Source organism: Gymnoscopelus braueri, assembly GCF_963280865.1.
Source record: "Gymnoscopelus braueri genome assembly, chromosome: 18".
Lineage (NCBI taxonomy): Eukaryota > Metazoa > Chordata > Actinopteri > Myctophiformes > Myctophidae > Gymnoscopelus > Gymnoscopelus braueri.
In genome coordinates, this window is record NC_137618.1 from 6,547,370 (window position 1) to 6,574,692 (window position 27,323).

Here is a 27,323-nt window from a genome sequence, read left to right on the forward strand (position 1 = left end):
ACAGGGAGACTTCTGTTACTGAACAAACACTCTATAGCAATGATTACTATCAGAATATAGTATTTTAACCTTTTAACAAAATACTTTTTGTTTTAACCAAAAAATATCACTTACCCTACCTTTAATAACACAAAATAATTTGCAATACTTCTAGGTAAAAAAAAGAAAGAAAGTTACCGTTATCATAAACTGATACAAAACAAAAGAGCTGGGGAATGACTACAAAAGCCAAGTCCTAATGGAAACTGTTGACAGGAGCAGTATAAATATACATGATATGTGTGCCACTCTATCCAACTCCCTGACAACATACAGCTATTTAATTTGATCCTCCCAGTGAGGTGATTTATATTGGAAAGTGTTTTCTTTTTTCCCCTTTTGGTGTGAATGCACTGATGTCTTTTCAGAGCACTTAACTGACTGTCACAATATTTACAGTGGAAAGGTTTTTCACCAGTGTGGATACGCTGGTGCTTCTTCAGAGAACCTGACCGACTCTTGTCACAATGTTTACAGTGGAAAAGTTTTATCCTGTGTGGATACGCTGGTGTGTCTTCAGTGGACCTGACTGAGTGAAACTCTTGTCACAATGTTCACAGTGGAAAGGCCTTTCTCAAGTGTGAACATGCTGATGTTTTATCAGGTCAGATGACACAATGAAACTCTTGTCACAATGTTTACAGTGGAAAGGTTCTTCCCCACTGTGGCGTATTGAACACCAATGCTGGTGTATCTTCTGGTGAACTGACTGATTGAAACACTTGTCACAATATTTACAGTGGAAAGGTTTTTCAACAGTGTGGATACGGATACGCTGGTGATACTTAAGAGAACCTGAGCTAGTGAAACTCTTGTCACAATGTTTACAGTGGAATGTTTTTTCTCCAGTGTGAACGCGCTGGTGTATCTCCAGGGAACCTGACCAACTGAAACTCTTGTCACAATGTTTACAGTGGAAAGGTTTTTCTCCAGTGTGGATACGCTGGTGTCTTTTCAGGTCAGATGACCGAATGAAACTCTTTATACAATGTTTACAGAGGAAAGGTTTTTCTCCAGTGTGGATACGCTGGTGTGTCTTTAGATTACCTGACCAACTGAAACTCTTGACGCAATGTTTACAGTGGAAACGTTTTTCTCCAGTGTGGAAACGCTCGTGTTGTTTCAGGATAGATGACTGACTGAAACTCTTGTCACAATGTTTACAGTGGAAACGTTTTTCTCCAGTGTGGACACGCTTTTCTCCAGTGTGGAAACACTGGTGTTTCTTCAGGTGACGTGACAGAGTGAAACTCTTGTCGCAATGTTCACAGTGGAAAGGTTTTGGATTGTGGATACGCTGGTGTATCTTGAGACCAAAAGAACTGCTGAAACTCTTGTTACACAGTTTACACTGGAAAGGCTTTTCTCCAGTGTGGACACCTCCACTTGTCTCCCCCCAATCATCACTGTTTTCAGTGACTTCGGTGTCAGATTCAAGTTCAACTTCAATTTCAGAACAGTGTGAAGAGATGTCTTCATCAACTTCACTTTTCACTGCTAGTAATGTCAACATTGACCCATCAGGCTCCTCTGGTCTTTGAAGTAGCTCCTCCTGTTCCTCTTTAATCTGAGGAGGCTCCGGTTCCTCCAGGAGCAGACTGGGGCTCCTCTCCTGTTCAGGAGAATCCTCCTCTTTACACACAACCATGTGCAGGATGTCTAGGAGCAGAGAAATAACATGATATTGAACAATGGATTTCTAAAAAGTAAAACTATTCTTCCTTTGTCCATGTTCTATGTAGAAAATGAGCTATTACCTACTTAAATTGACCAGTAACTAACTAAAGGTTAATACAGGTGTTTCTGGAAACTGACAGCCTGAACAAATTCAGGCTTCAACGTTTTAGCAAGATTCCAGCTAAATACATATTCTAAGAAGTAATCTGAATGGATATATTTAGTTACTTTACCCAACAAATGAATAATGGTGTTAAAGCAAATATTTAATTTGAGTCTTAAAATTATCAAACAATATTAAAACATAATGCTTCACATGTGAGCTCTGATTTGGGAGTAAATTAGGCTGTAGGCCAAGCCGTACACAACAGGTCTGTCTGTGTCTGTCTGTATTTACAAATACAAAGCTTTGATATTTCTGGTGAAAAGTTTGGAAGTACATTACATTTACATTACAGTCAATTAGCAGACGCTTTTATCCAAAGCGACTTACAATAAGTGCATTCAACATAGGTAGGCAAGAAAACTACTAATCACCAGAAGTCTTAAGTGCATTCTCTTCCAAAACAAGCAACTAAGAGTATACCTAGCGCTACGGTAAAAGTGCAATATATCAGCTACCTACTTTCTTAAACAGAAGAAGTAATTGAACGCCACCGTAATAAATCTAGCACTGTGTGTGTTGTTCCTAATCAGACACCTTGAACACCTTAAACAGGAAGTAGTTTAAAATCTATGTGAATAGATGTTTATGATGTGGCTCTATATGTTTAGACATTTTTGCTGGTATTTTTTTTGTTTTACCATTGTTATTGTAGTGTAAATTTGATAGTGTGACAGCCCTACAGAACAGAAAATATTAAAGAAAGAAAGAGCACATGAAACTTACGGAGTTGTGGGTGTTCTTCAGGTTCCTCCAGCTTAATAGAAATGTCCCTGGCTGAGTCTGGAGAGTTCATCTTCACCTGCAGTCTGGACTCCACACACTGGTCTGAAATGAAGCAATTGAAAAAGGACTTTAATAACTGGAGACCTAGTGGTCTCAAGAACAACAATAATATTTGCAGAAGGTAAAGGAAATTGGCCTAAACCCAACTGGGTGCAAAGATTATGGGATGTATGTTAGGGAAGAAACCACACTTAAGGACAAATGTGTCGATGGACTCTTGATAGGAACAACACACACAGTGCTAGATTTATTACGGTGGTGTGCACCACAAGACAATTTGTTTAATCATCTAAAATTCAAATACAGTGACCCTACTATACAGAACCCTATGACCAAACAATGAAGGAGCAAAAACATATTTTAATTCAATACATGATATTTCCAATCAGTGAGTATACATGTTAAATAATCATGATCGCTATATTGACATTATTTTAGCCATAATTGAGCAGCCCCAACCGTGTGAAAGTTCATTATTTTGGGCCTTCTAGTGGCGCTTTGAAATAGGTCATGGGCATACTGAAACTGTTAGATTTCATCTTCCAGGAAGCATGACTGCGCTGAGCAAGTTTTATGCTGCTCATTACATTTTGAGACATTGTGTATGCAGGTGTAAGGTTTGGCCTAAGGGTGGCGCTAGAGGATAGGACATTTAGGCAACAAATTAGTAAGGTTCCTCTCTGCTGAGCGCATTAAAGATGATAGTAATTTTGTATTCGATGTTTTAGTGTTGAACAGCTCTATATTCTGATAGTAATTGCCTTCACGTCTCAGATGTTCCTCCATAAACACATTGCTGTAGGCCTATAGAGTATTTGTTCAGTAACAGGGGTCTCTCAATCTCCCTAGCTTAACACAGGCCCGGCGCCACAGGGGTGCCTGAGGGGGCCTGGCACCCTCAGTTTCAAATTGTGCCCCCTCAGTTTATAAAAAAAAAGTATAATAATAATTACATTTTATTTTTTTTAAATACATTTTTTGATAAAAAAAAAGAAATCGGTAAAATCAGGCAAAAATAATAATTAAATAACATGAGCCTAACCTAACCCTAAAACCGAAATAAAGTTAAAAAAAAACGGCCACAATTCGCCCAATAACCGCACATTTTCCCGTGCGCGAGCACGGGTCGCGCACTCTCTTTTCTGTTTATTAAAAAGCTGGAGACACGGGGGGCCTCTGTTACTGAACAAACACTCTATAGTGTCTGTTCTGTAACACTATATAGCAGAGGTATTCAACAGGGGGTCCGCGAAATTGTTGTTTGATAAAACGTAATTTTTTTTCTCTCCAAACATCTCTTTAAACATAACATGACATATTTTAATAGTTTAGAATTGAATGCACAATAACATTTATACATATTTTGTAGAGAAAGAAAAGGTCTTTTGCACACCTACACACCTACTTGTTCATGTTTATACATATAAAACAACATTTTAGACATAAATATACGATATATGTGGTGGCCTACCCCCTACCCTACGAGGTAGGGGGTCCCTGCTCCATCACCCCATCAGTTTGGGGGTCCCTGGCCTGAAAAGGTTGAAGACCCCTGCTATAGAGAACCAACCATGACCTCTCTGGTCATCTGGTAAAGCTCTGCTTTCAGTCCCTAGAGACAAAATAAAAGTTTTAACACAGTAGCTCCCCTTAACATATTTATTTTTGGTGCCATCTGAGTGAGCTGAGCAACGTTTGGAGCACACTGCTCTTCTTCTGACTGCTTTCAGTCCCTTGAATCAAAACTTAAAATAGAGAAGCAGCATTTCGTTTGTATGCACCACATTTCTAGAACAAGCTCCCAGAAAACTGCATGTCTGCTACAACTCTGTTCTTTTAAATCACAGCTACAATGTATCGATTGATTGAATACTTTATTAACAGTTTGCAAAGACAAGCACAGGGAAGTACAGTTACATTTTTTTAAACCCAAGAAAGCACTATGGCTTCGGTTGTTTCCATTGGGGTCCTTTGTACTCAATTCATCGAAACTCAGTTTGACTTTGTATTGTAAAATAATCCCCAGCCCAAACTGTGTGGTATTGGACAAACTGTGGACTGGATTTTGGGTGTGGGCCACACCCAAAATTATTACCGTGTTATTACCGTGTTTGTGTGAGAGGGGGGGGGGGGGGGTAGCTCCAGGAATCCACTCTTTTTCCGGTCAGCCTGGCTGGCTGCTCCGCTGCTGGTAAACAACCCAACGGAACACGGAAAACTCCCGAGGATTGACGCTTGGGGTTTGTGTCCTCCACAAGGATCCGAACGGTTTGTAGCAACGGCACAACGCGGACTTTTACACGCGGTCGCGGGTGGTGGATTTCATGGACGTCTGCTCCGCTTCTCTGTCACACAGCGACTGACACACCGGGCACCGCCATCTTGAATAGTCCATTCATAAAAAAAACGTGAGTAACGTGGGTGCGTCGGAGACTTCTTCTTCTTTTGGCTTTCCGGAAGTCTAGACGCCCGTCGGCGTATTGCTGCCTCACACTGTTTGTGTTAGGTACTGCTCATTTTATACTGTGGCCTTACACCTTATGGTACATGTCTGTGTCCACAAGGAACTCCATAACAGCTTTCACCACTGCACTTTGCTTTTCCTCCGGGTTCAGTACATTCCTCAGTGAGATGCAAGACAGCCCTGCATCAAGTACTGCAGTGAACAGCACACTCCTCTCCATTGTATATTTGGCACATTCCATTGTCACATGCTGCACAGTTTCTTCAGTTCCACATTCACACAGTCCATCTCCATGTTTCCCAATACGAGCCAGTCCCCCTGCTACTAGGCCACAGTGTCCAAGCCTCAACCTTGTCATTATGACCTGTTCCCTTCTATTGTTCCCCAGAGTGCCGTTCCCTCCCCTATCACTATTTAGTATGTTATAATAAAACCTTCCCCTTTCTTCCCCCTCCCATTCCTTCTGCCACCTCCTGGTTATCTCCTCCTTTATTTTACTGCGGTATTCTGAGATCCCCAAGGCTATGCCCACATCCACCTCCTCCCTCCTCAGGGCCTCTTTGGCTGCCAAATCAGCAGCCTCGTTTCCCTCCACCCCCACATGTGCTTAGCCTGGTAAACACCCCCTCCCTCCGGAAATCTCATGCATTGCATTGCATTTGGTTTCAGGAAGGAGGGTCTGGGATTGCTCACAGAGTAAAGCTGCCCGAACCGCTGCGCATACGAACCAATCAGCGGCTGCTAGGGGCGGGATCATCCAATCACCTGCCTAGTATCTTGAAAAAATGAAACTCCGTCTGTCATCGATTCTGCGCCCGAAGTCTCAGATGCAAGTACGCTGTGAAACAAAATGTGTGTCGCAAGCTTCTTCCATTTGACGGAGTGAGGTTAACATGTGCTGGCACCCACATGAACCCCACTCTGCTCCCAGCCCGTTCTACTCTATATAGTGCAGTTTGCAGTTCACAAATGAGATCCGGCCTAACCCGTGACTCCCACCCTGCAGAGCCATCAGTGCCGCCGCCGAGTCCGAGCATATAATCACCTGCTGCGGCCTCACCTCTTCCACCCAATTTACTGCCCATACAAGGGCCACTACTTCCGCCGTAAAAACTGACCCCCCATTTGACAGCCTTCTGCTCTGGGTGATCCGCAGGGAGGGAATGTGGATTGCAAACCCCACCCTTTGACTATTTGGGTCCATGGACCCATCTGTGTACACCTGTAAGTGGCCTGCCCAATTCTCCTGCGTCCTCTCCTGCACCAAATCCTCTGGGTCTCCTCTCCCCTTCTCCTTCATTCTCTCAGCTATCATAAAGTCCACCTCCCCTTTTGGTAGCAGCCATGCAAGGAAATTAGAAAAGAAGGAAGGGACGGCCTAGGGGGCGGGCAGGCGCCATTGCTTGCATGGCAGACGCCATTGATGCGCATGGGAGCCAAAACTGGAACAGGAAGTTTGGTGAAATACTATGAAGTCTATGGCAGCCAGCTGGACCAGCTTGTGAACAAACACTATTTCTGAACGTTTGTGTCCTTTGTCAGATAATCGGTTCAGGAATATAAAAGAAGACATATCACAGGTTTTTATCCAATCAATTCGGATTTTTTTAGCACACTGTATAATTGTATTGAGGCATCTAAACAGCGGCATGTATCATCCATAGACTGTATAAAAATCGTCTCTGGCAGTGTTGCCAGATGGTGTGAGAGAAATAAGCAACCAGGTCTAGGAAAACAAGCCCAAAAGAAGCACCGGGGGCCAGGGGTCTTCAACGTTTTCCCAAACTGATGGGGAGATGGAGCAGGGACCCCTACCTCGACCCCCTACCTAGGGTGGGGGGGGCAACATATATTGTATAATTAATGTATACAGTTGTGTTTCATAAACATACATGTTATTGTGCATCAATACTAAGCTATTAAAAATAATTGACAGATTAATATATTCATGCTTTTATTTTAAACATACATGTACAGGGTACAGTGAGTAGGGTGGCCAAACTGCCATTTATAAATCATACCTTATTAACTGAGAACAAAATCTGTCAATTGCACAATAATCATGTATCCCAGCCAACATGTCCACCTGGGCCCCATGTGGGGCACATGTGGGCTACTTGGGTACCAATTGGGCATGGGCTTGAACTGGGCAATTGCAGTGGGTTCCATATAGGTTCTATATGGGCTAAGTGGGCGCGGGCTTGAACTGGGCAAGTTTGGTGGGTTCTATGTGGGTTATGTGTGGGCATGGGTTAGAACTGGTCACCCACGTCTGGGTCCCATAAGGGTTATGTGTGGGCTAAGTGGGCATGGGTTAGAACTGGTCAAATATGTCTGGGTCTCATATGGGCTATATGTGGGCTAAGTGGGCATGGGTTAGAACTGGTCACACATGTCTGGGTCTCATATGGGCTATGTATGGGCTAAGTGGGCATGGGTTAGAACTGGTTTCACAAAAGTGGGTTCCATATGGGCTATGTGTGGGCTAAGTGGGCATGGGTTAGAACTGGTCACCCATGTCTGGGTCTCATATGGGCTATGTATGGGCTAAGTGGGCATGGGTTAGAACTGGTATCACAAAAGTGGGTTCCATATGGGCTATGTGTGGGCTAAGTGGGCATGGGTTAGAACTGGCCACCCATGTCTGGGCCTCATATGGGCTATATGTGGGCTAAGTGGGCATGGGTTGGAACTGGTCACCCTTTTCTGTGTCCCATATGGGCTATGTACGGGCTAAGTGGTTATGGATTAGAACTGGTGTAACAAAGTGGGTTCCATATGGGCTATATAAGGGCTAAGTGGGCTTGGGTTAGAACTGGTCACCCTGTACTTGGTCTCATATGGGCTTTGTACGGGCTAAGTGGGCATGGGTTAGAACTGGTCATCCATGTCTGGGTCTCATATGGGCTATATGTGGGTTAAGTGGGCATGGGTTAGAACTGGTCACCCATGTCTGGGTCCCATAAGGGCTATGTATGGGCTAAGTGGGCATGGGTTAGAACTGGTATCACAAAAGTTGGTTCCATATGGGCTATGTGTGGGCTAAGTGGGCATGGGTTAGAACTGGTTACCCATGTCTGGGTCTCATATGGGCTATGCATGGGCTAAGTGGGCATGGGTTAGAACTAGTCACCCATGTCTGGGTCTCATATGGGCTATATGTGGGCTAAGTGGGCATGGGTTGGAACTGGTCACCCTTTTCTGTGTCCCATATGGGCTATGTACGTGCTAAGTGGGCACGGGTTAGAACTGGTGTCACAAAAGTGGGTTCCATATGGGCTATATATGGGCTAAGTGGGCTTGGGTTAGAATTGATCACCCTGTACTTGGTCTCATATGGGCTTTGTACGAGCTAAGTGGGCATGGGTTAGAACTGGTCACCAATGTCTGGGTCTCATATGGGTTTCGTACGGGCTAAGTGGGCATGGATTAGAACTGGTCACCCATGTCTGGGTCCCATATGGGCTATGTATGGGCTAAGTGGGCATGGGTTAGAACTGGTAGCACAAAAGTGTGTTCCATATGGGCTATGTGTGGGCTAAGTGGGCATGGGTTAAACTGGTCACCCATGTATGGGTCTCATATGGGCTATGCACGGGCTAAGTGGGCATGGGTTAGAACTGGTCACCCATGTCTGTGTCTCATATGGGCTATACGTGGGCTAAATGGGCATGGATTAGAACTGGTCACCCATGTCTGGGTCCCATAAGGGCTATGTATGGGCTAAGTGGGCATGGGTTAGAACTGGTATCACAAAAGTGGGTTCCATATGGGCTATGTGTGGGCTAAGTGGGCATGGGTTACAACTGGTCACCCATGTATGGGTCTCATATGGGCTATGCACGGGCTAAGTGGGCATGGGTTAGAACTGGTCACCAAATGTTGACTTAGAACGCGCAATAAAGCGTAATATCTCGATAACGATGCGTTTTTAGAATCCGCCTTTCGGATATGTTGTAAAGCTCGCAGAGGCGCACGCGTCGATGTCTTCGCCTTTCTCGTACAACACTCCCACGCAGAGTCCTCTACTTTCAGGGAGCTACATAGAGTGTTAGACCTTTAGACCATAATGAATGCAAACTTTAAAAAACAAATTTCTCGTAGGAATGTCGGATCGGGACACCAAGGGCATCCACGCGTGCGCCTTAATGAGCTGTACGACATATCCAAAAGGCGGATTCCAAAAACGCATCGTTATCGAGATATAACGCGCAGAAGATAGCCCCTTGACCCCAGCTAATTAAGGAGAACCGTAAGGCTGTGTATGACAAAAGTTATATGGGCGCGTTCTGGGCAACACACTGACCCAGAATCTGATGTTTGATTTTGAAAAATGACTTTTCCAAGCCTTTGAGACAGTTATTTATGATAATCTTGGCCCCTAGGGGTCGTGCAGCTTTGAGACTGGCACCGTTGGATTCAGCGTCAAAAAGCAAGTTGGAATATATATATACATATATATTTTTAAAGCAATTAGAGGGTTAGAACTGGTATCACAAAAGTGGGTTCCATATGGGCTATGTACGGGCTAAGTGGGCATGGGTTAGAACTGGTCACCCATGTCTGGGTCCCATAAGGGTTATGTGTGGGCTAAGTGGGCATGGGTTAGAACTGGTCACCCATGTCTGGGTTCCATATGGGCTATGTACGGGCGAAGTGGGCATGGGTTAGGACTGGTATCACAAAAGTGGGTTCCATAAGGGCTATATATGGGCTAAGTGGGCATGGGGGTAGGTTTGTGCTACTATATTGGCATATTTATCATACCAAAATATAAGCTATGACATAGTAATACAAAAAAATATATATATGGTCACAGGTGGTACCAATTTGTGAAAATATGTGCAAGCACACCTTTTTGTACCTTTTTGACTAATAATAAAATACTGCTGTATTATATGATTCATATCCTTTCACTGCAATAACTAACAGACAAAAAGTGTTTTTGTTTTATAAGTTAGGCTATACTATATTATGTTTACAGCCAGAATAATCCTGTATCATACAAACCAAACCGTGTGTAAATCCGTTGAGAACTCAATGAGTTGTGATGCTTTTCATGGCTCAATGAGCTTGGTTTATACTTCGACGCACGACGGTATCGCGCGTCAAAAATCACCGATCTACAAACGCACAACAACTCGTCTCCGCAACGCTTGTGGGCTTGTACATCTATGATCCCGTCGAGCGTGGAAGCGTAGCTCAGTCAGCATAGACATTATAAGCATAGAAAGTGAAGCTCTGCAGTTGGAATGAGCAGCAGCAGTCAGAACAGTTCTATGTGTATCGATATCTATGCGCTGAACACAGCAAACCTACGCACGCACACACGCACACACGCACACACACACACACACACACACACACACACACACAGACAGATTAAGTTTACGTCTCATCTACATAGAGGCTAGAGCTTGCCCACTTCCAACCCATGCCGGTTAGCCCACATGCAGACCATGTGGGAACCACATGGGCTTGCCCACTTCCATCCCACTCCCAGTTAGCCCATATGCAGACCATGTGGGCCCGGCATGGGCTTGCCCAGTTCAAGCCCGTGCCCAGTTAGCCCATATGCAGACCATGTGGGACCCTCATAATTTGCCCAGTTCAAGCCCATTCCCACTTGGTACCCAAGTAGCCCGCATTGAAACCATATGGGTCCCACGTGGGCGTGCTGGCTGGGGCAACTCACACAAAACTGTCATTCAAAGTCTGCTGACCCAGCGCCAAAGCCCAGACCCCTTGGGGGGTTTCCTATCCTTGGAAAGTTAAGTAGTAGTTTTAGAGTTTCTAGTAAATGTGTTTGATTATATTCTAGGTGTTCATGAATTCATGCTCGAGCTGTTTTAATTAGGACTATAGTTTATAACTGATCATTCAATGAATTGTAATACGATTTGCCTATGGTTACCTCTCGTCTTTTATTAGTGTTTTCTGCTTTAGTATAGTTAAATAAATAAAGTATCCTGTTAATGTCCATTGGAAGTTCTGCCTCCGTTATTAATGCTTACAGTAGAAATATTCTGTGGGCGGGCTCTTTACATTTCTCATACCTGAAACAAGGTTTATTACACATAATATAAACCTTAAAAAACCTTTAATAATTTTCCTGCCCATAATAAGTATAACTGCCTCTGTGTCAGTTTGGTACTGTATCAGATTGTTGGTTCCTACCTGCAGATAAATTCAATTACAAGTAACAAAAAGTTGGGTTGAAGAACAATTAACACTTTTAAAGTCAACTTCAAGTCCCTGAATGCATTGCAGCCGTGCATCGTAAGCCCACGGCAGTGTTGCCATGTCTGCTTATTATAAGCGGCTTGTTTGAAGACGCGTTGTGAGCTTGTAGATCGGCTATTTTCAATATACAAAAAAATAAAAATAAAGGGAAAGCTTTGATCCCTTAATTCTATATATGTATATATAGGCCATGTGGCCTTTAGTCACCACATGACCGTATGCCAATACACAGTTTTCGGCTTGTTTTCATAGACCTGTCTGCTTATTTCTTTCGCAAAATATGGAAACACTGCCAACTACAGGAACTGACGTCACGTCAGTCATTCCCGTTTGAATTCTCAAACCGCCCGGTGGATTTACCGTACGCCAACCCTTCGTTAGAAGGAGATTTTTAGATTAAACAAACCAAAATAAAATCAATAAAAGGTTGTTGGACATTAAAAGAAGTAGTTCCAGAATCTCCCGATCTATTTCTCGGATTGGATACACTCCAAGGAGACGGAGTGTTGGAGCAGTGAACTGAGAGAGATATGTATTTAAGTAAGTAACAAGCTGTTTTCCCTCCATTTTTTGGGGCCAGTAATATAGTTTGTACCACCATTTATTATGCCGTTCAGATACCATCATCTGGCTGTCATCCTTTGACTAAATGTTTTGTGAATTATGTGCGGGCTGGAGGTTCATTGTAGCTTGTTAGCCATGGTAGCACAGTCTATGCTTGGTAGTCATTATTAGCATGATAGCTAACTGGTAAGTGAGTCCTATGGTGAATAGTATGTATTATCCCGTTCAGATACCATCATCTGGCTGTCATCGTTTGATTAAACTTATTATTATTATTATTCTAATATATTATATTGCCGTGGCAACTTAGTCCGGAGAGCAATGCATAATATTAGCTAGCATGCTAGTTCACGTTAGCCCGCCATTTTGACAAGTTTCGTGATTAAAATGCATTCTCATTAGTTTATCTGTGTGTATAAAATTATAGATTTTTAGCGTTTTTAATAATTGCATTAGCATAGTTGTAACCAGCACCACTGTGAAGCAGTTCGTTAATTTATAATGGCGAACTAAAAGAAAAAGAATGAACAGAGCTAACTGGACTGGTCTGGTATCAATTCACTTAGTAGGTAATAGTTCCGGTCTAGAGCGGATACGGAAACGACATCATGTTTGCATATGTGTGTATGTGAACAGTTACCGGATATACCAGGCTGGCTTTAGATTGCATCCGAGCAGCACTAAGCCAGCCTATCCAAGCTTCAGTGTGTACACATCGTCTACTTAAGTAAAAGTATCAATACTGCAATGTAGAAATACTCTGTTACAAGTAAAAGTCCGGAATTAAAAATGTACTTTATTTATTTTGGCTTGTATATCTGCTATTTTGGGAGAATTGGGCGGATGTTTCCCACATAATAGGAATGCTAGTGGTTATGGGGGGGAAAAAAGCAATGCATAATGTTAGCTAGAATGCTAGTTTTTGTTATCAAAATGTACTTAAAGTATCAAAAGTAAAAGTACTCATTATGCTGAATGTCTAATTTCAAGTTTTGAAATGCAGAAAAAACTTTTGAAAATAGCAGATCTACAAGCTCACAATGTTTTGCAATGCGACGCATTGTGAGCTTGTAGATCTGCTTATTTCAAATGGCTGAAGTGGCTAATGTATGTTTTGTAATAGGCTACTAATCAAAATCTACAACGTTTTTTTTTTTTTTTTCAAACAATTGTAGTGGGGTAAAAGTACAATATTTGCCTCTGAGATGTAGTTGAGTAGAAGTAAAAGTACTTAAAATTGGAAGTATTTCTGTGAAGTGAAAGTACCTCAAAATTGTACTTAAGTACAGCACTTGAGTAAATGTACTTAGTTACTTTACACCACTGCCAATGTAGCAGGTATATAAATATACAGAAATGCATTCCACCAATAATCCCTCACGTTTTATTTTATTATTCCAATATTATTTATTGTCACTTTTATTTTGGTATGTTTACTACAAAAGACCGTTTTGGGAGCTAATGCTTTTATTTTGAAGTCTTCATTTCCTGCAGTGACGTCATGTACCTGCGTTGCACCCTCTCTCCCTCAGTTGTTTGTATGACAGACTGAGGTGAGGAGAGTTTGTCCTGTGCTCTTGTAGATTTCTGTTCTAAATGATGTTTACAGTGTTTATATAATCTTAAACTGTGAAACAAGGTTATAATGTCATTCCATGGTGCTAATGTGTTGCTGTGTAGTTGTTTTGCAGAGGTTTGAGTGTTTTAGCAAACTTTTTGTTAAGTGTACTGTTTAGCAGCACTTGTGAGGACTCACACACAGCACCTGCAGCATGTTTAATGGCTTCTTTTTTTCTTTTCCCCACCACAGACTGGTGTGTTGCAGACGTCCTATTGTGTACTAATGCTGCTGCATTATTGTGTTTATTTCATGCAGGTATGTTTGTTGCTCCCATGTTTTTGGTCTATTGTGTTTTGTACTATGTGTTTATTTTATTGTTTTGTTTACATGTCTAAAAAATATTAATTAGCCGGTGGTGTATACATTTCCAGTGTAACTGTAATGGTATACAGTGTATTGTGATCTATTGTGACAGATTTGATATCTGAATGTTTTATAAGTACTAGTCGCTCAGTTGTTTGTATGACAGACTGAGACTGGTGTGTTGCAGACGTCCTATTGTGTACTAATGCTGCTGCATTATTGTGTTTATTTCATGCAGTCCAGAGAAATAAATACGCCACAGTTTCGGCTAAAGACACCAACCGAATCTCCTTGTCCATCAAACACGCACAACACAACGCAGAGTCGTAGCAAGGGTCTGCTGAGAAGTAGGCCCAGACCGGCTACACCAAGGTTAGTTAATGGAAACTGCTTCATATACTTTGGGTAATCCTTTTGCCAAAGGAAATTTTAATGAAGGCAGAGTGAAGCTTTTACTAGTGAAAAACCTACCATGATTTATCTGTCCCCCCCCACACACACACACACTTTTTTCTTTTTAAAGGTAGGGTAAGTGATATTTTTTGGTGATTTTTTTTTTTAATGTGCTTTGTCTGTGTTAGAGCATTCATAGTTCATGTTTTGTGTTCTCACATTTTAGGCTTTTGTGGAAGCTGCTTGGCAGTGTTGGAGTCAACTGACCACTGTAATCATGGTAAGTAGACTTAATAATAGGCTAGATATAGCTATGTGATGCTCTCAGCCACCCTTATTGTCTCCCCAGGCCGAAAGGCATGACAAGAGATTATGTTTTGCACCCTGTCTGTCCGGCCGTCCTTCCGTCCGTGTCATTCGGTCTGTGTACAGTTAATCTCCGGCACCGTTGCCTTGATTGCAGCGAAACTGTGCACACACACTCCCTGGATGCCGGAGCAGAACCTCTGCCCCAGATTCTTCTCATGGGCCTTTTATAGCGCCACCAGGAGGCCAATTCATGTTAAACACATTTTTTTACCGTAAAGCAATACTGTGTGTGTGTGTGTGTGTGTGTGTTTTTCTTTTGGGTAATTCTTCTCTCTTTGTCTAAGTAAATTGGAGATGAAGATGTCCAGTCCACAAATGACAAGCTGTATTGCTTTAATGTCCCCTTCCCCTGTTTTTGTGTTCTTCCTGAAGAGACATACGCAGTGGCTCGTGAGAAGCTCCAGCTGGGAGAGACGTCATCGGACATGGCGACTGATGGTGATGATGCATCCCGAAGGCGACAGAGGAGGTAACTAAAAATAGCTGTTGTTAGGCAATGGTTCTAAAATGTTTTCTTGTCAAGGTGTGTATTTGGCCACGGAACCCCATCTGAAAAGATTTTGTGCCAAGGACCCTATACAAGATTTGTGGTGTTATGTCAAGGTTTTTCTTTTTTTAAATAGCTGATGAATATAGGGCCCTCCCGGACCCCACTTTGAGAACCCCTGCATTAGACCACGGACCACCATAAACCCTGAGAGTTACAGCAACATAAGGGTCCATTTGGTTCCTAACTAGCCTTCATTTATCTGGGGATTTATCTGAGGACCCCCTCAAGGACCCCTGAAACCTGGAATTTCCCCCTGTATCTAACCCATTATAATTATTAGACGCATTAGTCCCACCTCCGAGCCAGGAGGTGAAGAGTAGATGCGAGTCCGGAGGAAGCAAGCAGGTTAGACTGACGACCACATTCCAATTCCTCACACTCCTGCTCGCTCCTCCATGTCATGTCATGCTATATTTCTCATATATGAGCTGTTTGACATGCAAGCCCTCACCATGCACAACAAACAGCATGATTGTATACATTAAATATCAACTCATTATTTAATGTGTTTCTGTAGCTTTGATCACTGTTATTCATGATATTGTTGCCGTCGGGCAGAAACCTTGTATCTCCATAATTAAACTTTTAGTTTTTTCGTAAATGAATGCCCTATTTCATCGTTACAAAAGAAATGAAGATAACCGATCTACAAGCTCACCACGCCTTGCTTTGCGGCGTGTTGTGAGCATGTAGATCAGCAATTTTCAAATGGTTGATGTATGCATGGTTAAACTGATTTGTCCCTCTTGCCTGTACTTTTTTAATACATTTTGCTGGGAATACTCTGGAACCCCCTCAAGGACCCATGGGGGTCCCCGGACTCCATTTTGAGAACTACTGCTTAAAGTTACTTTTTTATGTTTGCTAAAATTTATGTTTGTAACTGAATGTAGGCCAACGCCAAAACAGAGGGAGGCGCTTACGAGTGAGGAGGAATCGGAAGCTTTCGATGATGGCCAACTACCACCTACACCTCCCCATGCACTGTCCAAGAAAGTGAGCTGCCCCCCCCCCCCCCCCCCCCGGTGTATCTCCCTCTTCTCAGACAAGTATGTAAAAAGTATGGAATTAGATTTTGTTATTTTTTTAAAAATATACAGAGAATTTAACATCTTGAAATGTTACATTATGTTTAGGAACCCCGAGTCCCAGAAGAACCCCCAGTCCCGTTGGAATCCCGAATGTGGACACCCCAGTTGGAAGACCAAGAGCAAGCCGCCCAACTGCAAACCTGATCAGCCGCCCCACTGAACCCACAAACGTGAGCACCCCAATAAACTCCCATTACACCTAAGGCAGGCAGCCTCTGTGAATAGCTTTAAAGCACTGCTGAAGACCTATTTCTTCACTCTGGCTTTTGGTTGATTTTTAAATGTGGTTTTATGCTTTTGCTTACCTTTTTTTGCTTTATCGTTAAATTAGTTTTACTTTACTGTAATTGGAAGCACCTTGAGCTGCATTTCATGTCATGAAAGGTGCTTTACAAATAAAGTGTATTATTATTAACTGTGACACAGAGCCGCCCCACTGGGACCCAGATGAGCCACCCCACTGGAACCCCTAGTCAACCCACAGCCGGAACCCCAATAAGGCGACCCACAGCTGGAACCCCGATGAGCAGCCCGAGTCCAGCACCACGAGCACCAGGCATGGGAGAACACATGTTCACCCAGCTCGTGAGACTCCTAGAGGAAGTAAAGAGCACTCGGAAGGTCCATGGGCAGATGCTGAACATGCTGCTGAAGGAGAAACAATCTCTGCCAGCGCTCGAGCTGCCTGAAGGAGCTGTGTTCCCGCTGGACACGGTGGCAGATCTCGAGTCCATGAACTTAAAGCTGGGTGACCCTGACTTTAAGTCTGCAGTTGTAAGTTCAAATCTCTTATTCACTTCAAAATGTACTTGTATTTTCTAAATCGCTTATTCACTTCAAAATGGGCTTGTGTTTTCTAATCACATTGGTAGTCTGTTAACCTGCCCTTTGAGTGCATGCACACAACGGGCATTGACATCTTAGCTGTTCACTTAATACAGAATTTCCTTCCTGTGACTTTTATCATACTCAGGTTGCCGTGGTTGCAGACATTGGGGGGACTTCCCTGGACCGTTGTGTCAGGAGGATGATGGGGTTCCTCCTGACCAATACGCTGGCACTCGAGTATAACCTTTTCGGACGCAGTGGCAAGAAGGAGTTCCGAGGACTGGCACTTTTTGAGGTTCTATATGGTAAATTAGATTTTGTGTTATTGCCATAACATATGATGGTGCCACCTGAACTTTGTTGTTCTACATGAAAACTAAATTGCCACCATAGCTCAAGACATTTAAAATTATTGTTCCGTTTTCTTTTTCTGTTCACCAAAGAATCCTCAATAATGCATCAGAACATCTTAGCCACCTTAGCTGTCAGGTTCTATACATAATCCTGCATTTTTCCTGTAGCACTTGGCCGTGTGAATAGCTTGAACTGTTCTCAGATTTGACTCGGTTGTTTTTAAAAAGCATACACATTTCTCAGCGATATAAAACTTTTGAAAAGTCTGTCTTATAAGGTTTCATAATGTAAAAATCAAGCCAGCATTACTAAGTTGGCTTCTTGTCATTTAATTTTAGGGGCAATAAAGAAGAACGCCGTCACGCAGCATATAAACCAGAAGGATGCAGAGATGGCCGTGTCCAAATGGTTCACCGGAGCTCGAGACCGTGGTGGAAACCGGACCCTACGAGCTAGGAGATCCCTCGAAAACACAGTGAACACCCAGGAAAATCAGGAACAGGCCCAATAGGCCACACACACACACACACACACACACACACACACACACACACACACACACACACACACACACACACACACACACACACACACACACACACACACACACAGAGAGAGTTTGTGGTGTGTTTATCATTCAGGATTTGTTGGCTGAAATGGCCCTCTGCTGGAATAATTAACTACCTCATGAGAAGAACCCTCCTTTTGTTGAAGTTGAGTTAAGAGATATGGGTTCCTCATTAGTTTGTGTCCAGAACATTTAAGTTGTTACTTTAGAGTTTGCACTGTTATTTGTCATTTTTACATCATTACAAATGATTGTTTACAAGAGTTCTATCTTAATGATAATTTACGAGAGTTAAAGGGATTGTTTACGAGAGTTGAAGATATATTGGCCCAATAATACTGTCTACACTTTATTTTCATTTATTTATTTATTAAAAAAAAAAAAATTAATTTTTTTCACAATTTCTGAAAGCTTTTGCACTTTATTTTCATTTATACATTTTATATTTTACAATTATCAAAGCATTTTGTATTTGTTTTTCTAATATTTGTATTTGGTTTATTAAAAACCAGGAGGCCGAAAGTTAAAATAATAAACATTGTCAAAAGATATATTGTCTGATATTGTTTTTTCACCCTGGTAAAACTTAGCAGTAGTTAAACATGGTTCTTGTCAATATACTGTTTAATTGTCCTATTTAAATCCCTTCAGGACCAACTTGAAACCCATGTTGGCAAAGGGCCCGGATGTTACCCACTTGGGCTGCTAGAAGTGGGATCTACATGGGTCTCAAACGTGCCCAGTTGGACTCCACTTAAGGCCCATTCAGATCCCACTTCAAGCCCATATGGGCAAACACAGGTGAGGCCTAGATGGGTGTGACATACAATTGGCCATTTGGACCCCACCTAAGACCCAGTCAGGACCCACTTAAGCCCATATGGGCTAACACAGGTGAGGCCCACATGGGTCCGACATCAAATTGCCCATTTGGACCCCACCTAAGACCCAGTCAGAAACCCACTTTTGCCCAGCTGGAACCCACTTAAGGCCCATTCAGGTCCCGTTCAAGCCCATATAGGCAAACACAGATGGCACCCACATGGTTCCGAAATCAAATTGCCCATTTGGACCCCACCTAAGACCCAGTCAGAAACCCACTTTTGCCCAGCTGGAACCCACTTAAGGCCCATTCAGGTCCCAGTTCAAGCCCATATAGGCAAACACAGGTGGCGCCCACATGGTTCCGAAATCAAATTGCCCATTTGGACCCCACCTAAGACCCAGTCAGAAACCCACTTTTGCCCAGCTGGAACCCACTTAAGGCCCATTCAGGTCCCAGTTCAACCCCATATAGGCAAACACAGGTGGCGCCCACATGGTTCCGAAATCAAATTGCCCATTTGGACCCCACCTAAGACCCAGTCAGAAACCCACTTTTGCCCAGCTGGAACCCACTTAAGGCCCATTCAGGTCCCAGTTCAAGCCCATATAGGCAAACACAGGTGGCGCCCACATGGTTCCGACATAAAATTGCCCATTTGGAACCCACCTAAGACCCAGTTAGAAACCCACTTAAGCCCATATGGGCTACCACAAGTGGGTGCTTGGTGGAACCCATGTGCAAAACCAGATGTAACCCATGCCCATCTGCCCAGTTAAAACCCACCTGGGGCCCAGATGGACATGTTGGCTGGGATACAAGGCTACAAGCTATTCAAAATGGACATAATCATTTATAGATATCATCATTTATTTAATACATAAATGTGGAAAATGTTTAAAAAATATATGAAGACAAATGGACATTTTTGAAAAAAATAATATATAGGCTATATATTTGTTTTTAATTGTCTAATCAAGCAACAATTTCGCGGACCCCCTGCAGTACTTCGCGGACCCCCTAGGGGTCGTGGACCCCTATTGAAGACTTGCACTAGGCCATTATGAGCACTTTAAACCTTTACTGTATACATTGAAAATAGCCGATCTACAAGCTCACAACGCGTTGTGAGCTTGTAGATCTGCTATTTTTTAAAAAATCGTGAAATAAAATGTGAAATATTGACGATTTTTGAAACACTAACTGTTAGTGTTTCAAAAATCCTTACCAGATTTGTGGTGTTAGTGACTAACACCACAAATCTGGTACGGGGCTCCCTGGCACAAAACATTTTCAGATGGGGGTTAGGGACAAATACATATTAATTTGAGGGTCCATGACATAAACATAATTGAGAACCACTGGTTAAAAATTTTTTGAAGCCCAAGTCCAAATAATCAACTACACTTTAGAAAAAAGCCCCAAAAACCGCAACCCGCAACTACCAATATTTACAAGCAACTTCACAGAAAAATAAGGCCAAACTCGCTTATAATATGTGGACATGGCAACACTGGTTTCTGGCTCGGCAGTATCGCGTACTTTGTGCTCTTTAGATAGCTCAATAAACTTATACAGTGGACACATCGAAAAGCAACACAGCAGAACACAATGTGTGATATGTCTTCTTTTATTTTCCAGAAGCAATTACTTTACAAAGGTCTCAGTCATTCAGAAAAAAAAAATGTTCACAAGCTGATCCACCAGGCTCTCATTAACTCCAATGTATTCCACTGAACTCACGGCTGCAGTCTGGCTCCCATGGTGCGACGAATCTGCCGACTGGAATTGCATGATAGCGAAAATGACGTAGATGACCCTACCTTCTTTAAATATATCTTGCAGCCATGGAGGAACTGCAGGCCACACCACCGCAGTCCCCCCCACCCCACTCAATCCCAGCTCCTCCTCCTCCTCCTCCACTCTTATTTTGTAAACAAAGCTACCGCTTTCCCCACCCCCTCCTCCCCATTCCCAGCACTCCTTCAACAACTGCCTGCCTGGGTGGACTTTTTCATGCCCATTTAGCTTGGCTATATAGTGCAAGGCTAGCTTCCTTCTTCTTAACGCTAGTGGCGTGTGTGACGGAGACTGCACGTTACCGTCTGTATATGGCTCGTGGGCGTGGATAAACGTAGTGTGTGTGTGGGGTGTGTGTGAGATAGCCGATCACTACAATTTAATGACAGACAAATATACATTAGTATGCAAAAACATCATATAAACGAGTAGAATTGGGTAGAATTGTTTGATTATTCTTCTGCACTGTAATTTTACTGTTTCAGTTTTATTTGTACTTCTTTTGTTTTTACTGTAAGTTATCCCAATGTCCTTTTAAAACGTGTTTCCTTTGCTTAATGTTTTATGTAAAGCACATTGAAGTGCCTTGTTGTTGAAATGTGCAAATTTTGTTGGCCTTAAATATTGCTGCTGTTCCTCTATCTATGCAGAGCTAGTTTTGTTTTTGATGGCTGTTTACATCATTGGAAAACCTTTTCATGGCCATGTTGAGATCATATAGTTTAAAATATATTGTGTCTCTAGAACTTGAACTGAATTGTCATCCTGAAACGTTTTTTAAGTGAAAAGATGCTGTCTGCACCTGCTGTCTGGACTCCACAGAGTCTGAAATAAGTCTGACACTGAATGAGTTAATCATAATAATGTAACATTACATCTTGTGTGTGCATGCACTATAGCGTTTTCCATATGCTTTAATTTGCAATGTAATACACAATGTAATAATGTAAAGCAACTAAATAATTAACATAGCCATCCCATTAATTGTAACAAATACTGTCATAATTCAATATTGTTTTCCTGAGTTAACTGATATTTAATAAGTAAAATAATTGAAATAGTGCCCCATTCATTGGCCATGTAATAGAGAACAGGAAAATGACATTAAATCATAATATAAAAACAATAACATCCTAGTAAAACAGTTCTACCTTATACAATTGATATGGTTTACATTTATAGTATAAATTCATAACACCAAAATAATTTGCAATACTTCTAGGTAAAAAAGAAAGAAAGTTACCGTTATCATAAACTGATACAAAACAAAAGAGCTGGGGAATGACTCCAAAAGCCAAGTCCTAATGGAAACTGTTGACAGGAGCAGTATAAATATACATGATATGTGTGCCTCTCTATCCAACTCCCTGACAACATACAGCTATTTAATTTGATCCTCCCAGTGAGGTGATTTATATTGGAAAGTGTTTTTTGGTGTGAATGCACTGATGTCTTTTCAGAGCACTTAACTGACTGTCACAATATTTACAGTGGAAAGGTTTTTCACCAGTGTGGATACGCTGGTGCTTCTTCAAAGAACCTGACCGACTGAAACTCTTGTCACAATGTTTACAGTGGAAAGGTTTTTGTCCTGTGTGGCTACGCTGGTGTGTCTTCAGTGGACCTGACTGAGTGAAACTCTTGTCACAATGTTCACAGTGGTAAGGCCTTTCTCAAGTGTGAACACGCTGATGTCTTATCAGGTCAGATGACACAACGAAACTCTTGTCACAATATTTACAGTGGAAAGGTTCTTCCCGTATTGAACACCAATGCTGGTGTATCTTCTGGTGATATGACTGATTGAAACTCTTGTCACAATGTTTACAGTGGAAAGGTTCTTCCCGTATTGAACACCAATGCTGGTGTATCTTCTGTTGATGTGACTGATTGAAACACTTGTCACAGTATTTACAGTGGAAAGGTTTTTCAACAGTGTGGACACGCTTTTCTCTAGTGTGAACACACTGGTGTTTCTTCAGGTGACATGACTGAGTGAAACTCTTGGTGCAAAGTTTACAGTGGAAAGGTTTTGGATTGTGGGTACGCTGGTGATACTTCAGAGCACCTGACTGACGGTAACTCTTGTCACAATGTTCACAGTGGAAAGGTTTTTCTCCAGTGTGAACACGCTGGTGTCTCTTCAGGTCATCTGATCGCTTGAAACTTTTGTCACACTTTTTACAGTGGAAATGTTTTTCTGTTTTTCTGTGTTTCTTCAGGGAACTAGACTCACTGAAACTCTTGTCACAATATTTACAGTGGAAAGGATTTTCAACAGTGTGGATACGCTGGTGTGACTTTAGATGACTTGACTGACTGAAACTCTTGTCACAATGTTTACAGTGGAAAGGTTTTTCTCCAGTGTGGATACGCTGGTGTTTCTTTAGATAACCTGACTGACTGAAACTCTTGTCACAATGTTTACAGTGGAAACGTTTTTCTCCAGTGTGGACACGCTTTTCTCCAGTGTGGACATGCTTTTCTCTAGTGAGAACACACTGGTGTTTCTTCAGGTGACGTGACAGAGTGAAACTCTTGTCGCAATGTTCACAGTGGAAAGGTTTTGGCTTGTGGATACGCTGGTGTATCTTGAGACCAAAAGAACTGCTGAAACTCTTGTTACACAGTTTACACTGGAAAGGTTTTTCTCCAGTGTGGACACCTCCACTTGTCTCCGCCCAATCATCACTGTTTTCAGTGACTTCGGTGTCAGATTCAAGTTCAACTTCAATTTCAGAACAGTGTGAAGAGATGTCTTCATCAACTTCACTTTTCACTGCTAGTAATGTCAACATTGACCCATCAGGCTCCTCTGGTCTTTGAAGTAGCTCCTCCTGTTCCTCTTTAATCTGAGGAGGCTCTGGTTCCTCCTGGAGCAGACTGGGGCTCCTCTCCTGTTCAGGAGAATCCTCCTCTTTACACACAACCATGTGCAGGATGTCTAGGAGCAGAAAAATAACATGATATTGAACAATGGATTTCTAAAAAATAAAACTATTCTTCCTTTGTATATGTTCTATGTAGAAAATTAGCTATTACCTACTTAAATTGACCAGTTACTAACTAAAGGTTATTACAGGTGTTTCTGGAAACTGACAGCCTGAACAAATTCAGGCTTCAACGTTTTAGCAAGATTTCAGCTAAATACATATTCTAAGAAGTAATCTGAATGGATATATTTAGTTACTTTCCCCAACAAATGAATAATGGTGTTAAAGCAAATATTTAATTTGAGTCCTAAAATTATCAAACAATATACGCTAAGTGCATGACGTTATGAAACAGAGCCACCTCCAGACATGAAAGCTTGATATTTCTGGTGAAAAGTTTGGAAGTACATGACATTTACATTACAGTCATTTAGCAGACGCTTTTATCCAAAGCGACTTACAATAAGTGCATTCAACATAGGTAGGCAAGAAAACTACTAATCACCAGAAGTCTTAAGTGCATTCTCTTCCAAAACAAGCAACTAAGAGTATACCTAGCGCTAAGGTGCAATATATCAGCTACCTACTTTCTTAAACAGAAGAAGTAATTGAACGCCACCGTAAGAAATCTAGCACTGTGTGTGTTGTTCCTAATCAGACACCTTGAACACCTTAAACAGGAAGTAGTTTAAAATCTATGTGAATAGATGTTTATGATGTGGCTCTGTACGTTTAGACATTTTGCTGGTATTTTTTTTGTTTTACCATTGTTATTGTAGTGTAAATTTGATAGTGTGACAGCCCTACAGAACAGAAAATATGAAAGAAAGAAAGAAAGAGCACATGAAACTTACTGAGTTGTGGGTGTTCTTCAGGTTCCTCCAGCTTAATAGAAATGTCCCTGGCTGAGTCTGGAGAGTTCATCTTCACCTGCAGTCTGGACTCCACACACTGGTCTGAAATGAAGCAATTGAAAAAGGACTTTATTAACTGGAGACCTAGTGGTCTCAAGAACAACAATAATATTTGCAGAAGGTAAAGGAAATTGGCCTAAACCCAACTGGGTGCAAAGATTATGGGATGTATGTGTTAGGGAAGAAACCACACTTAAGCCAAGATTACATAAGGACAAATGTGTCAATGGACTCTTGATGCAAATAATGGTCTCAAGTGAATAAGTTGAAAGTAGTTTTCTGTTTCTGTTTTGAATGTTTCTGCAACCAAGCAACAATGAATTCACAGACAGAGTTCCCTTTCACTCCCTCCCTAAAAGCATAGATGATGGAAAGAGAGCCTTTGGTCAACCAGATTCAACAAATCCAATTCATCTGTTTGGAAACACTTTGGTTTCAAGGAGTCTGATTAGGAACAACACACACAGTGCTAGATTTATTACGGTGGTGTGCACCACAAGACAATTTGTTTAATCGTCTAAAATTCAAATACAGTGACCCTACTATACAGAACCCTATGACCAAACAATGAAGGAGCAAAAACATATTTTAATTCAATACATGATATTTCCAATCAGTGAGTATACATGTTAAATAATCATGATCGCTATATTGACATTATTTTAGCCATAATTGAGCAGCCCCAACCGTGTGAAAGTTCATTATTTGGGGCCTTCTAGTGGCGCTTTGAAATAGGTCATGGGCATACTGAAACTGTTAGATTTCATCTTCCAGGAAGCATGACTGCGCTGAGCAAGTTTTATGCTGCTCATTACATTTTGAGACATTGTGTATGCAGGTGTAAGGTTTGGCCTAAGGGTGGCGCTAGAGGATAGGACATTTAGGCAACAAATTAGTAAGGTTCCTCTCTGCTGAGCGCATTAAAGATGTTAGTAATTTTGTATTCGATGTTGTAGTGTTGAACAGCTCTATATTCTGATAGTAATTGCCTTCACGTCTCAGATGTTCCTCCATAAACACATTGCTGTAGGCCTATAGAGTATTTGTTCAGTAACAGGGGTCTCTCAATCTCCCTAGCTTAACACAGGCCCGGCGCCACAGGGGTGCCTGAGGGGGCCTGGCACCCTCAGTTTCAAATTGTGCCCCCTCAGTTTATTAAAAAAAAAAAAAAAAAAACTTTTTTTTTTTTAAATACATTTTTGATAAAAAAGAAATCGGTAAAATCAGGCAAAAATAAGAATTAAATAACATAAGCCTAACCTAACCCTAAAACCGAAATAAAGTAACAAAAAAACGCCCAAAAACGGCCACAATTCGCCCAATAACCGCACATTTTCCCGCGCGCGAGCACGGGTCGCGCACTCTCTTTTCTGTTTATTAAAAAGCTGGAGACACGGGGGGCCTCTGTTACTGAACAAACACTCTATAGTGTCAATACCACACAGTTTAGCGTCAGTTCACAGACAGTCACTAATCACAACCCACTGTTCCTTCAAAACAGGTTATTCACAAATGTATTGAAACCTTGGAAAAGAAAAGGTCTTTTGCACACCTACTTGTTCATGTTTATACATATAAAACAACATTTTATACATAAATATACGATATATGTGGTGGCCTACCCCCTACCCTACGAGGTAGGGGGTCCCTGCTCCATCACCCCATCAGTTTGGGGGTCCCTGGCCTGAAAAGGTTGAAGACCCCTGCTATAGAGAACCAACCATGACCTCTCTGGTCATCTGGTAAAGCTCTTTCAGTCCCTAGAGACAAAATAAAAGTTTTAACACAGTAGCTCCCCTTAACATATTTATTTTTGGTGCCATCTGAGTGAGCTGAGCAACGTTTGGAGCACACTGCTCTTCTTCTGACTGCTTTCAGTCCCTTGAATCAAAACTTAAAATAGAGAAGCAGCATTTCGTTTGTATGCACCACATTTCTAGAACAAGCTCCCAGAAAACTGCATGTCTGCTACAACTCTGTTCTTTTAAATCACAGCTAAAATGTATCGATTGATTGAATACTTTATTAACAGTTTGCAAAGACAAGCACAGGGAAGTACAGTTAATTTTTTAAAACCCAAGAAAGCACTATGGCTTCGCTTGTTTCCATTGGGGTCCTTTGTACTCAATTCATCGAAACTCAGTTTGACTTTGTATTGTAAAATAATCCCCAGCCCACACCCAAAATCCAGTCCACAGTTTGTCCAATACCACACAGTTTAGCGTCAGTTCACAGACAGTCACTATTCACAACCCACTGTTCCTTCAAAACAGGTTATTCACAAATGTATTGAAACCTTGGTTAACCAAAATAAAATAAAATATGCCCCACGGCCTTTACCGTGGTGGCGAACGAATGAATGAGGCAACCAGTGGTATTATATACCTCTTCTCTTCGCAGATGAGTGAGGCTGGGACCGAGGCTAGTGGTATTACCGTGTTTGTGTGAGAGAGAGGGGGGGGGAGGGGTAGCTCCAGGAATCCACTCCGCTTTTTCCGGTCAGCCTGGCTGGCTGCTCCGCTGCTGGTAAACAACCCAACGGAACACGGAAAACTCCCGAGGATTGACGCTTGGGGTTTGTGTCCTCCACAAGGATCCGAATGGTTTGTAGCACCGGCACAACGCGGACTTTTACACGCGGTCGCGGGTGGTGGATTTCATCGACGTCTGCTCCGCTTCTCTTTCACACAGCGACTGACACACCGGGCACCGCCATCTTGGATAGTCCATTCATAAAAACGTGGCTAAGAAGCCGCCATGACCGGAAGGGGCGTGGCCTCCCAGCCCCCCCCCCCCGGCCCCTTGCCTTCAACAACACGCAAAAGGCCCGTTCGCCCGCG

The 27,323-nt window shown here is 42.2% G+C and overlaps 3 protein-coding genes across 3 annotated transcripts; 1 reads left to right on the top strand and 2 right to left on the bottom strand.

Moving 5' to 3' along the window:
- On the bottom strand, positions 1-27,196 carry LOC308073547 (uncharacterized protein). The gene is made up of 4 exons (XM_080412499.1): positions 27,024-27,196; positions 4,772-4,883; positions 2,606-2,707; positions 1-1,698 (listed from the first exon to the last, which is right to left on the bottom strand). The coding sequence occupies exons 3-4, from the start codon at positions 2,673-2,675 to the stop codon at positions 614-616; spliced, it is 1,155 nt and encodes a 384-aa protein (XP_080268625.1). The 5' UTR covers positions 2,676-2,707; positions 4,772-4,883; positions 27,024-27,196; the 3' UTR covers positions 1-613.
- Positions 11,842-18,351, top strand: LOC308106191 (uncharacterized protein). Its single transcript, XM_080457251.1, has 8 exons — positions 11,842-11,912; positions 14,033-14,232; positions 14,480-14,533; positions 14,995-15,091; positions 16,309-16,433; positions 16,690-17,037; positions 17,237-17,396; positions 17,784-18,351. Exons 3-8 carry the CDS (start codon positions 14,531-14,533, stop codon positions 17,954-17,956), a joined length of 906 nt encoding a protein of 301 aa, XP_080313377.1. The 5' UTR covers positions 11,842-11,912; positions 14,033-14,232; positions 14,480-14,530; the 3' UTR covers positions 17,957-18,351.
- On the bottom strand, positions 22,869-27,044 carry LOC308105843 (uncharacterized protein; the record flags this gene model as incomplete). The annotated part of the gene is made up of 4 exons (XM_080456767.1): positions 26,919-27,044; positions 24,424-24,525; positions 23,218-23,580; positions 22,869-22,879 (listed from the first exon to the last, which is right to left on the bottom strand). Exons 2-4 carry the CDS (start codon positions 24,491-24,493, stop codon positions 22,869-22,871), a joined length of 444 nt encoding a protein of 147 aa, XP_080312893.1. The 5' UTR covers positions 24,494-24,525; positions 26,919-27,044.
- Positions 27,197-27,323: the final 127 nt, after the last annotated feature.

Coding starts and splice junctions, on each gene's coding strand:
- LOC308073547 (XM_080412499.1), bottom strand. CDS start 2,675: ATGAACTCTCCAGACTCAGCCAGGGACATTTCTATTAAGCTGGAGGAA. Junction 1,699..2,605: donor TGAAGAACACCCACAACTCC/GTAAGTTTCATG, acceptor CTCTGCTCCTAG/ACATCCTGCACATGGTTGTG.
- LOC308106191 (XM_080457251.1), top strand. Junction 17,038..17,236: donor CTGACTTTAAGTCTGCAGTT/GTAAGTTCAAAT, acceptor TATCATACTCAG/GTTGCCGTGGTTGCAGACAT. Junction 17,397..17,783: donor ACTTTTTGAGGTTCTATATG/GTAAATTAGATT, acceptor ATTTAATTTTAG/GGGCAATAAAGAAGAACGCC.